The sequence below is a fragment of the Staurois parvus genome, unplaced genomic scaffold (genome assembly GCF_062004578.1).
Source record: "Staurois parvus isolate SC_StPar_1 unplaced genomic scaffold, SC_StPar_1.0 ptg000229l, whole genome shotgun sequence".
Taxonomy (NCBI): Eukaryota; Metazoa; Chordata; class Amphibia; order Anura; family Ranidae; genus Staurois; species Staurois parvus.
This window is the reverse complement of record NW_028318025.1, coordinates 6,306,896-6,320,641: the sequence shown is the minus strand read 5'-3', so window position 1 is coordinate 6,320,641 and position 13,746 is coordinate 6,306,896. Positions and strand designations below refer to the sequence as shown.

At 40.2% G+C, this 13,746-nt stretch overlaps 1 protein-coding gene across 1 annotated transcript in view; it reads right to left on the bottom strand.

The window, feature by feature from the left end:
• ADGRV1 (adhesion G protein-coupled receptor V1) overlaps positions 1-13,746 on the bottom strand; it is a 500,140-nt gene that overhangs the window by 459,064 nt on the left and 27,330 nt on the right. Inside the window, exon 4 of the mRNA XM_089679659.1 lies at positions 3,890-4,074. Within this exon, the coding sequence (XP_089535785.1) occupies positions 3,890-4,074 (185 nt within the window). The remainder of the gene's footprint in view (positions 1-3,889; positions 4,075-13,746) is intronic.

The window sequence follows — 13,746 nt, the reverse complement described above, 5'->3', positions numbered from 1 at the left end:
AATGTGGGCAGGGGGCGGCAAGCAAACTGTGTACAGTCTGATGTAAGATCAATCCTGTGTCATCTTCTGTATGGAAGAGCACCGTTTTGACAGGAGGGGGGAAAGCACAGCTTTACTCACCCTACAATATATAAACTTCCAAAAGTGCAGTGCAACAGTGTTTTTTTTTTTTTTTCTATTTTGTCCTCCTGTATCTAGGAAAGTGCCTGAACATCACTACTTGAATTATCTTATGTGTATATCTGTGTTGAGTCAACATATTTACCATGTCCGTATCACACTTGACTTTTCATAAATAAAAAAAACAACAACATTCCAAAACAACTTTATATTTGTATTCCAAAATATACTGTGTATATATAAATATAAAGTTATTTTGGAATGTTTTTAGTTTTTTTATATATGAGAAGTCAAATGTGATATGGATATGGTAAACAGATTGATTTAACACACATATACACACAATACACCCGAATAAAGTAGTGTTATTCATGCACATTGTTTAACCACTAGCCTACAGGGCACTTATACCCCCTTCCTACCCAGGCCAGTTTTCAGCGTTCAGTGCTGTCGCACTTTGAATGACAATTGCGCGGTAATGCAACACTGTACCAATATTACATTTTTATCAATTTTTTGTGATAGATAGAGCTTTATTTTGGTGGTATTTAATCACCTCTGGGTTTTTTATTTTTTGCTAAACAAACCAAAAACAACTGAAATGTTGAAATGTTGTAAACTTTTGTAAATAAGTGATTTTCTCCTTCACTGATGTGCACTAATGAGGCTGCAGTGATGGGCACTGATAGGCTGCACTAATGGGCACTGATAGGTGGCACTGATGGGCACTGATGAGGAGGCACTGGTAGGTGGCACTGATGGGCACTGAAAGGCAGCACTCATACAGTATATGGCACTAATAGGCGGCACTGATAGGTGGCACTGATAGGTGGCACTGACTGGCACTGATAGGCGGCACTGACTGGCACTGATAGGTGGCACTGACTGGCACTGTTAGGCGGCACTGATAGGTGGCACTGATGCTTACTGATAGGTGGCACTGACTGGCACTGATAGGTGGCACTGATAGGTGGCACTGACTGGCATTAATAGGTGGCATTGACTGGCACTGATAGGTGACACTGAAAGGCAGCTCAGATGGGCACTGATATGTGGCATTGATGTGCACTGGTAGGCACTGATATGTGGCATTGATGAGGCACTGATGGGCACTGGCAGGTGGCATTAATGAGCACTGATAGCTGACATTGATGGGTACTAACAGGTGGCACTGCTGGGGCTACACTGATCATCAGGGCACACTGATCATCAGTACCCTGATGATCAGTGTACATGTCCTCTCTGTGGAATGCCGATTACCGGCTCTCCACTCCTCACGAGCTGTCAACGTGTAAGGAGAGAAATGCAGATAACCAGCATTTCCTTATTTGCATGTGATCAGCTGTGATTGGATACAGATGATCACATGACCGAGCTGACATCTTCGACTCTTTCCGTTGATCGGTGATCCGCTGTGTCCGAGGGACACAGCGCACCACCGATCGCCGCGCTGCATGGTTAGAGTGGGAAGACGTCATATGACGTCCTCCCAGAATGAGAGAACTGCCTTGCGCCCGTCATTACCTTATATGGTGGGCGGGAGGCGGATAAATAAGGATGGAAATTTAAAAAAAATGTACCTTGTTGTGCTATATTTTTGAGGGATTTGTGCTAGCAGGGAGGATTTGGGGGAGAGGATTTGTGCTAGGAGGGGTGGGGGAATTTGGGCTAAAAGAGGGGACTGGGGGTGGGGGGTTGTGCTAGGAGGGAGGATTTAGAGGGAGAGGACTTGTGCTGGAAAGGATCATTTGGATAGGGTTGTGCTAGGAGGAGGGATTAGGTGGGAGGATTTGTGCTGGGAGGGGAAAATGAGGGAAGGATTTGAGCTGGAAAGAAGGATTTGTGCTTTCGGCTTGCAGAGGGACTTTATGCTTAGGGCTTGAGCATGCAGATTAGTGCTGTGGGGTTTTTTTTTTGGGAGGGGGGGAGATTTCTGATTGGACATGATGCTTACACATCATCAGCAGTTTATCATCTTCTCCCTGGGAGCTAGATGACCTTGTCCCAGCACTGCCCACACTGCACACAGGGCACTCAACAGATTTCCTCCTCCTTACACATCATTGAGAACAGATTCCCTTACAGAAATAACTTCAGTCTGCACAGTGATTAGCTAGCTGCTATGTTGCAGTTTTGAACTGTGAAATTCCTGGACTGGCATGGCAGCCCAGCTGTAGTAGCCAGCAACCCACTGTACAGATTGATGCTGTGTCTGTGAGGGAATCCAATTTCAGCTATGAACTGTGTGGGGAAGAAGACGTCTGCTGGGTGCTCAGGCTATGTGCAGTGCAGGGATGGAACGAGGAGCTCTGCTGAGTGCCATGCCAGCAGTGGCCCTGTAACCTTCTCTGCTGACCATTGTTCTGTTTTCTGCTGAGCCCTGTACCCTGCCCTGCTGATTCCTGTCCACTACCCTGCTGACCCCTGTCCGTTGCCTTGCTGACCCCTGTACAGTACCCTGCTGACCCTCTGTCCTCTGCCCTGCTGACCCCCGTCCTCTACCATGATAACCTCTGTCTTCCACCCTGCTGGCCCACTGCACACTGTCCTGCTGCCCTCTGTCGTCTGTCCTACTAATCCCTGAACACTGCCTTGATAACCCACTGTACACTGCCCTACAATCTAATTCCCCCTGTACAGTGCCCTACAAACTGCTGATCCTATCCTCTGCCCTACGGACTCCAATACACTGCCCTGCTGACTTTTCACCCTCTGTTCCCTGATGAAGTCACGAGGGACGTGACGTAATGCAATTGGAGAAGCTGGGTGTCGGAGTACTGAATCGTGGTGTACACATAGTTTTGTTTTAAAGAAGCTTTGACCTCAGATGTATTTTATGTAAGTGCAATACTTTAAATAAATTGCCTTATTCTAAATACTACACTATGAGAGGCTGTTCTGTGTTTATCTGAGCATTGGCACAACAGAAGAGAAAGGAAGAGTGAGTGTCTATAAGTCCGGGGAGGAAAAGATTGTCCACTTTCCTAAGAAGGAGAGACCATTTACCTCATATTTATCCCTCAAGGTAAGATAATAACTTATGTTCTTGGGTCTAATTACAGAGGTAAGTGCAGTATCATTCAGGTGATGGGGGTCACATTTGCATGAAGGTGACTAATATAGATTCAATTAATCACATATGGCAAGAAGATGCACGTGCTGCACCAAGGAGGATTTGTTTGGACTGTCCCAGATTGATTGAATTGAACTATTTACTGTTACTTATTGATTACTATTTATTGTATTATATAAAACTTGGAGTTGTATTTCCAATATATTAGCACATGTGTTTGTGTTACATGCATTTATTATGATTTAGTTTAGACGTGAAGGGAGCACCGCATTTATGTTTTTAATTTTAATCTGTATTAAGTGTGGGAATTTACATTGATGTTAGCTGTACCTGATCAGGAGTTTTTCACCAGTTTTCTAGCACATTTACACTTTAGATATATTAGGTAGCGCAAACATCACATTGCACTATAAATTTGACATTACTCAAGATGGCCACAGCCAGACATGCTTGGTTTTATAGTACGAGGTATGTTCACCCTAAGAATCAGGATCAGATATGGTGCTAAACATTATATTACCAGGATCAGATATGGTGCTAAACATTATATTACCAGGATCAGATATGGTGCTAAACATTATATTACCAGGATCAGATATGGTGCTAAACATTATATTACCAGGATCAGATATGGTGCTAAACACTATATTACATGTCTAAAAACTCAGCAAACTAATGAGACACTCATTTTCTTACCTCAACAACTGCAGTGATGTTCACAGGCACTCCTGTCCGTTCTATCATGAAGCGTATCACTGTGGTGGCAGTTTCATTTACAAAAAAGTCAGTTTGACCTGCAAACTGCACTTGTGTTTCTCCACATATGCCAGTAACTAATAATGCAAACAAAATAAGGGTAGGGGAGGAAACAGAGGGCATCCCTGTGAAAAAGAAGCAAGAGTTATTAGGCATACTGAGACAGTGAGGGATTACTTACAATTAATAAATGAATGGCAAACAGTGACATACAGTATGAGTAACTTGAGGCAGAGTGATGCATTGTAAACCAAAGGTAAACCAGTCGTGATAGATGACCCCTCTTCATACAGAGTACTATTTTTGTTTGTTTTTTTGCATAATTCTCTTTTTACAAGAAAATATGTTTTTTTTTTATCCAATAGTTTTTCGCTTAAAGTACATCAGCCATGAGAAAATATGGCGGCTGCTGTGTGAAAATGTTACTTCCCATATGGAAGAAAAATATATTTGAAATATATTTTTAAAATAATCTTCCGGAATATATTGACATATATTTGTAATGCTACAATTTTGGCCATATTCAAAAACATATTTAAATCTATATATTGTATATATATATATATATATATATATATATATATACATACAGTGTATACTGCATGTTGAAATACGTTTTTATTACAAAATATATGAAAAATATTTTTAAAAATACATTTCAAATATACTGCATGCCTTTAAAAATACAAATCTACATTTTTGGAATACATTTACAAATATATGTAAAAATATATGTTAAAATTACTTTTTTATATGTTAAAAAAAATCTGAAGAATGTATTTAACTACATGCCGCCCAGCCACTGTACATATATGGAGGCAGGGCGGCACTCGCAGGCAAAACCACGTTTTAAAACGTGTGTTTTGTAAACAAATAGGGGGCGTGCGCGAGGCGCGCCGCCGCCCTATCTGTCCTGCGGATCACCGCCGTAGATGTCAGTCGCCGGTCACAGCCGCTCCTTAGCGGCTGTTTCCTGGAGATCGGCGGCAAACAGTGACAAAGAGCACAGCTGCAGTAGCTGTGCTGTCTGTCACTTCCCTGTCAGCTCGAGGATGAGCTGATCGAGAAAGAACAGTTTCTCTTTCTCGATCAGCCTTGTCCCGTCCAGTACATACCCCCGCCCCCTAGTAAAACACTCCCCTCACTCCTATAACCCTTCCCTGCTAAAAAAAGTTAACCCCTTCCTCCCCATTGCCATTAGTACAGTGTCAGTTTGTTTTTTTTGCACTGATCATTGTATAAGTGTTTTTGGGGATGTCAGTGACCCCAAGTCAGTACCCCCCAATGTCAGAATGTCCGCCGCAGTCCCGCAGTCCCGCCATAAGTCGCTGGTCGCTGCCATACATCCCTGATCGCCGCCATAATTCGCTGATCGCCGCCATTATTAGTATAAAAAAAAACTAAAAATCCCAGTATCTTTCCTGCCATTTGTAAATGCTATAACTTTCACGTAAACCAATTAATTTACACGTATTTGGGTTTTTTTTTAGCAAAGACATGTCGCAGAATGCATTTTGGCAGAAATTTATGACTAAATTTGATTTTTGCATTTTTTTTTTACTGGACATGTTTTATAGCAAAAAGTCCAAAATATTGTTTTTTTTTTTCTCAAAATTGTCAGACTTTTTTTTTTATAGCGCAAAAAATAAAAACCGCACAGGCGATCAAATACCACTGAAAGAAAGCTCAATTTGTGGGGAAAAAAAGGATGTAAATTTCATTTATGTAGCATATTGCATGACCGCACAATTGTCCGTTAAACTAGCGCAGCGCTGTATAGCAGAAACATGGCGTAAATTTCAGTATTTATACCATAGTTTGTAGACGCTATAACTTCCACACAAAGCAATCAATATACACTTATTGGGATTTTTTTTACCAAAAACATGTAGCAGAATACATTTTGGCCTAAATTTATAACCAACTTTGAGTTTACTATATATTTTTTATAGTTGAAAGTAAAAAATATTGTTTTTCTTCAAAATTTTTGGCTTTTTTTTGTTTATAGCGTGAAAAAAAAAAAGCGCACAGGTGATCAAATTACACCGAAAGAAAGCTCTATTTGTGTGAAAAAAAGGACGTAAATTTTGTTTGGGTTCAGCATTGTATGACCGCGCAATTATCAGTTGAATTAGTGCAGCGCCGAGTAGCAAAAAGAGGCCTGGTCATTAAGGGGGGTAAATCCTCTGGAGCTCAAGTGGTTAAAAAATATATTTTTAAAAATATACCTTTTTTAATGTGGTTTGCCTGGCTGTCATGCTGCCCCTCTGGCTTCAATATATTGAGACAGTGCCAAAAGCAAGTATACTGATATACTGATTTGTATACTGGCCTAGAGTAGTTGTTCCATGGTGCTTTGGAAATCCTTTATCATACATAAAAAGTTTGTATATATATACTAAAAATAGACATACAACCATAGTTTAAAATTACAAGCCCCAAAAATGGCAATACAAATATTTTGCCTTATATAAAAGGAAACCTATATGTGATAGATGATAAAAAAGGAAATCTCATAATTTTACACTGGAGTCCCTCCCTGTGACAACTTTGTGTAAACTCAATCTGGCAGGGACGAGAGAATACAGCCTCTTAAAGTTTTCCAGTTCATCTAAGAAAACAGAACAAAAAGCAGCCAGAAGGTAAGCATAGGTTCTACAAATAGATTTGTTTGTGATTGTGGCATGCCACTGATAGTGTTCCATGTAAAAATAGAAAATGTACTGAGCTGCTGCAATCACTAATATGTGTTCATCACATATAAATAATAAAAATTGTGTTGCGCTGCTGAAAATTCAAATAACGTGTTACCATATCTATAAATGTGACATCCAAAACTACACCACTCTAGAAAAATTATAAATAGTCCAACATAAAGTGTATGTAGTCTTTTATAACTGCAAAGAAAACAGTTCCATAAATTCTCTTCCACTCCAACATAAATAATCAAAATCTCCTCCCGCTGGTGAGTAAGCCCACTACCTCAGTAATTATTAGGGATAGTGGGCTCCCTCACCAGCAGGAGGAGATTTTGATAGCCTTGGGACCAAAACAGCGAGCCATTTAGGGGGTGAGTGCTACATGTCAAGACCCGCATTATGCTCCAATATTGTTACTGTTTTTAAAATTAATACAAGTGTTAACCGCTTTCCCGCCACCCTATAGCTGAAATACTGCTATAGGGTGGCAAGGCTGTGCAAAATCATGTATATATGCGTGATTTTACTATTCCGGGTATGCATTTTTCTGCCATTGGCTGCTTCAGCTGTCGATCACCGGGTCCTGGCCGGTGATTCCTCGACTGCACCTGGTGATCGCAGCGTATCACTGATGGGGCAGACATCTGTATATAAACAATACAAATGCAGAGCAATACAAAGCAATGTACACACACACACAGCACACAGTTAACCCTTTGATTGCCTCAGATGTTAATGCCTTTCTGCCCATTGTCATTAATACAGAGTCAGTGCTTTTTATTAGCACTCATCACTGTATTAGTGTCACTGGGGATGTCAGTGACAGTTAGTCAGTCCCCCCCAGTGTCAGAATGCCCACCGCTGTCTCACAGTCCCACAATAAATCACTGATCACCAGCATTACTAGTATAAAAAAAATTTCCAGTATATATACCGCCATTTGTTAACGCTATAACTTTCATGTAAACCACTTAATTTACACACATTGGAATTTTCTTTAGCAAAGACATGTAGCAGAATACATTTTGGCCTACATTTATGACGAAATTTGATTTTTTCAATTTTGTTACTGGATATGTTTAATAGCAAAAAATAAAACAAATATTGTTTTTTTCTCAAAATTGTCAGTCTTTTTTTGTTTATAGCACAAAAAAATAAAAAATGCACAGGTGATCAAATACATTGAAAGAAAGCTCCATTTGTGGGAAAAAAGGACATGAATTTATTTTGGGTGCACTGTTGCATGACCGCGCAATTGTAAGTTAAATTAACGCAGCGCCGTATCAAGAAAAATGGACTGGTCAGGAAGGGGGTAAATCCTCTGGAGGGCAAGTGGTTAAAAAAGATTAAACATGGAAGTAAAAAATTTTTTGTGTGCGTACACTGGTTCAAAAAGATTCTGATTACATTCTTCATAGGAAGACATTTTTATTTTCTGGCTTCAAAAAATATGGCAGCTTCAGGTATATACATATAAAATAAACTTATATATAAAATCTATATATAAAATCGAGCGCAGTGCATAGGTGTAAGTACGGTAGCTGCTTGCACAAAAAGGCACCTCGGGAACCTCCAAAGTAATTGATAAAGAATGAGAGTGCAGCGCTAACCCAAATAGCGATTAAACATATGATAGACCACATATGATAGTGGATCAGTAAAATGTCAGTGTAAGTTCATCAGATGTGCTGAAAATGCATACAGTCTCCAATATGTAAAGAACCAAAAGTAGTGACTTTCAGAAATGATAATAGCCAAATAATGCACTAACCAGATAGCGCATATTAAAGCGCATGGAGCATTTAAGACCTGCCCCTGGTGCTCAGCCACTGTATCACTGGAGCCAGGAGATGTCATCTATAGGGTGACCACTAGATGTCATCTATCCGGATGGAAGCTGAGTCCAGCCACTGTATTAGAGGATCAGGCGGATGTCATCTATAGGGCGACCACTAGATGTCATCCGTTCCAGGAGGAGCTGTGTCATGGATCCAGGGATGTCACTTGCAGATGTGTCCTTTGCTAAGCACAGCCCCAGGACCTTCAGAATTACAGGCTCCCCAGAAATAAAGAGCCCGTGGAAAAAGGCCTCAAATAGTGTGATATCGTTTATTAAAGTAGGTAAATAATCAGAAAAGAACTTACTAACAACGGTTCAGCTGCTCATAAACGGCCAGACCAGAGGTACATGTACACAGGATATAAATAGCTTGGCACTTCCCTAACGCGTATCGTGTGAGTACACATCATCAGAGGGGATACTGATGATGATTTCCACGGGCTCTTTATTTCTGGGGAGCCTGTAATTCTGAAGGTCCTGGGGCTGTGCTTAGCAAAGGACACATCTGCAAGTGACATCCCTGGATCCATGACACAGCTCCTCCTGGAACGGATGACATCTAGTGGTCGCCCTATAGATGACATCCGCCTGATCCTCTAATACAGTGGCTGGACTCAGCTTCCATCCGGATAGATGACATCTAGTGGTCGCCCTATAGATGACATCTCCTGGCTCCAGTGATACAGTGGCTGAGCACCAGGGGCAGGTCTTAAATGCTCCATGCGCTTTAATATGCGCTATCTGGTTAGTGCATTATTTGGCTATTATCATTTCTGAAAGTCACTACTTTTGGTTCTTTACATATTGGAGACTGTATGCATTTTCAGCACATCTGATGAACTTACACTGACATTTTACTGATCCACTATCATATGTGGTCTATCATATGTTTAATCGCTATTTGGGTTAGCGCTGCACTCTCATTCTTTATCAGGTATATACATATATATATATTGTGACAGTAGGGCGATCTGTCACCCAGGATTCTCAACGAGGCAGGTTGAGGGGCTCCAGGGTAAGTGTTTGATACGGAGGAAAGTGGCTTTTCACTTTCCTTCCTTTGTAAGGTCTGTTTTGGGATCTGGAGCCTGGAGATTTCAAAGAGATCTGGGAGGGATGAAATCTCCAATCCTGGGGCCAGGGTTTGGAAATGGCCAGGAGACTAATTGCACAGGTGTGTGTGGGCCTTTAGATAGAATCAAGATCAGGGTTCTGGGCTCCACCCTGGCAGATAGGAGTCAGGAGGGCTCCACCCCGGCAGGCAGGAGGTCTCTGCCGTGGAGTCAGGTGGGCTACACCTAGTAGAGGTGGGAGCCAGCATAGCTGTGTGCAAAAACAACCTTGTGGAAGGAGTCTGTAGGAGACAGATATAAAGCTGTGTAGCTGAAAGAGCCAGAAGGCTGAATTGGTTTGATGTTGGATACCCCTGTATGGGAAGCATTTGTTATTTGAACTTTCTTTTAAATAAAATTGGGCAAAAAGGCCCTTAAGAAGAAGCGAGTTGCTGTGTGCTTTAACAAGAAGAGCTCTACCATTTGAAGCGAGTTCACACAAAATATATATATATATATATATATATATATATAAAATAAACATTATATAATAAACATGCAATCTTTTCGGTAAAGTAGTACAGCTTTTTGTGAAATAAAGAATTTCATTAAAATCCACAGAGCAGATGCATAGTCTGATCAATGAGAAATGAATTGCATTTGATATACTGTACATGCATTCATACATACATACAAAGATACACACACATTCATAAACAGTTTGTTACATTTACATTTTAGGCAATATTATTTATAATTTTAAAGACAAAATAATATAACAATAGAAAAATATGTAAGTAAAATATGCAAACAACTTCCAGAATATGTAATTAAGTTACATAGTGATGCTTAAAAATGTTTGTTTTTTTAATTATCATTGGCAGAAGGCATTGGAAAGACAGTCATTATTTATCAATATTTTTTTTTAAATGCAGTGCAAGTCCTTTTTTAAAAACAACAATAAGACATGTAGAGAAATGTAGAATATACTTACTCTATACAGGTGTCTTCCTTTAGTGTGCACAGAAAGTAATTAATACCAGCAATAGGACCCTTTCCAAGCATGCTTGCAGGGGCTCATGTTACCAGTCTTGTATTTCGAAGACTAATGGATGTTTCAGACTATGCAATTACTCTTGTGGACCAAGAGCAGTTTCATAATATTATTATCAATAATTAAATATAACCTTCTCATGCAGATTAGCCACCATGATTTTAACATGTGAAGACTTTGTAATTGCTAAGAGAATTTCCAATAATAAAAGGTGAAGTAAATCATAGTACACATTTTTATTCTATGTTCTAAAAATTAAAAACAGTTTAAATTAATATGGATTGGCTGCTAAAGATTATATCACATTCCACATAATTTTTTGCTTTCATCCGCTCAGTGGCTTTAGAAGGTAGACAGTCAAATAGCTGTGATCAGAATTCTCTTATTGCAAGCTCTCAGCACAATGCCGCAGGTTGTTCTGTTAAATAAGAGCTCCAGCTTCACCTGCTTTGGTCCCATATGCCTCTGGTGCTTGGTTATATACTGTTATGTGCTTTCATTTTCTCCCCCTCCGCACCGTAGGGTTTATTTACTAAAGCTGGGGAGTACAAAATCAGGCTCACTTCTTCACAGAAATCAATCAGCTTCCAAGTTTTATTGCTGAAGATTAACTGAACAAGCTGAAGTTAGAAGCTGATTGATTTCTATGCAGAAGTGAGCCTGATTTTGTACTCTCCAGCTTTAGTAAATAAACCCTACGGCGCCTTTTTGGTGCGGATGTGGTGCGATTTGAGCCATACATAATGTTTGGCTCAAATCGCACCGCACACAATTCGCATGTGATTTGCACAGGAATGCGGTGCGGTTCCTGTGCAAATCATATACAATATACCACACCGCATGAGTGTGAACCTAGCCTTACTCTCCAGCTTTAGTAAATAAACCCCTTTGTGCCTGAATTTTAGTTAAATGACTTTGTATCAAGCATGCTTCTGGTTTGTCTCCTACTAGACTTCAAAATTGTCTTAGATTGTGTTGAAAGGTTAATCCCCCCCCCCCCCTCATCTTCAGGAGGTATCTAACACAGTTGTATCCTTTGTGGTGCATACAACTTCCATAGAGCAAGTTTCATCTGAATATCTGGGTTATGATAGTTTACTTTAGAGTCTGACCCCTGTGCACACTGAATCCTAGGACTCAGAAACTGCAGTGCACAGTACTGTACTGTAAGCTGTTCTACTGCTCTCTCTGTGTGAATGCACTGTTGTTGCTTAGTGAGTAGAACTGACTTGCTGTGTTCCTTACAGTATTAGATGATATTATATGCTGTATGGTCCACTTATACAGGAGCAGTAAGATGTATGGAAGGGGAGCTCAGACTAGTTTCATGGTGTGCAGCGTGATCTGGACTGCAAACACATGTAACACACAGAATATGGTTTACTGTCTACTTATCTTTACATTTAGGTAGCACTATGTGCAGTAATTAAAAAAGCCATAATGAGCATACCCGGGAACTTGCTGAAATTGACCTGAAAATGCCTGAATTTTCATCCTGTTGCCTGGCCTAGGCATGCGCAGGGTGTGTGCCGGGTGTGCCTGGGCACACCCTAATCACGCTGTGCGCATTAGCATTATCGCTCTGTGTGCCAGCAGGGAGATGGGAAATATCTCGCACTGACTGGTTCTGCCAAAAGAGTGTGTGTTTAAATATATACAGTATATATATCATTACAATTATAGGTTGCTGAAGAGCAGTGTTATGCTTGAAACTGTACAGTCATGCAAATTTTTGTATGAATATACTCCTTAAAGAATTTTTGCAACTTGGAAATCTCGCTTGTTCTCATTTGTTTTTGTATATATATATATATATATATATATATATATATATATATACATACATACATACACTATTATTATTATTATACAGGATTTATATAGCGCCAACAGTTTGCTCAGCGCTGTACATTATAAAGGGAGACAGTACACGAGACAGTACAGTAACAATACGATTCAATACACGAGGGGTTCGAGGGCCCTGCTCCTTGGAGCTTACAATCTAGGAGGGAGGGGATAGTGGTACAGGAGGAAATAGCTGTGGGGGATGGAGTGGTAGGAAGAGAGGAGAAGTTCAGTAATTAGCTGAGGGCGGGGTAGGCTTCCCTGAAGAGATAGGTTTTCAGAGTGCGCCTAAAGGTGAGGAGAGTAGGTGACAGTCTGATGGATTGGGGTAGGGAATGGGGGAAGCCCTGGAGAAGTCCTGGAGATGAGCATGGGAGGAGGAGACCAGGGAACTAGAGAGTAGGAGGTCTTGTGAGGAGCGGAGAGTGCGTTTTGGGTGGTATTTGGATACCAGATCGGTGATGTAGTTTGGGGCAGTATTATGAACAGCTTTATAAGTCAATGTTAGCATTTTGAATTTTATCCGTTGGGAAATCAGAAGCCAGTGGAGGGATTGGCAGAGAGGGGTGGCGGATACGGAGCGGTTAGTAAGGTGGATGAAGCGCTCTGCTATAATAATGCTAAAAAAACAAAATTTTATACACAAATGTAAAAGTGACTAATACTTAAATAATATATGTGCTAAAATTATATAAAAAAATTTCATATAAGACCAGTCTGCCCCCAAATGGCTAAAACTGGTTATACATGTGCACACACAGAAAAAATAGAAAGTGACCAGGTGCTTGGGTACATAAATAGTGTCTTAATAAATACAAAGGTTTTAAAATCACAGTGAAAGGTGCCAAGTGTTTAAATAACAATAAATATACATATAATATAATCATGTGCAAAAAACATGCTATCACTCTTCTGTGAAGAAAATATATATATATTAAAGTGCTTTTGCATTCAGATAGTGCTCAGACCAAAGTGTCACTCCAGTGAATCAATCCTAAATATCCAGAGTGCCTCCTCACCTCCAACATTCGACCCCTAGAGGTCACAAATCATTTATTTAAATGATATTCCAAAAAAGCGACATCAGGATATAACTTGCCCCACGACTCAAAATCTCAATATATACGATGCCTCAGCCATATGTCCATGGACCATGGAAGATTTAAGCACAAAGAGAGATCTCCATAGCGCAATATGTAGTTTTATTATAAAGAAAAGCAGATAGAAAACTCACATGTTCTCAGAAGTGTACAAGCAGTTTCCCCATATCCTATGGGTGTAATAGGAAATCGTGTTTGCCGAAAACC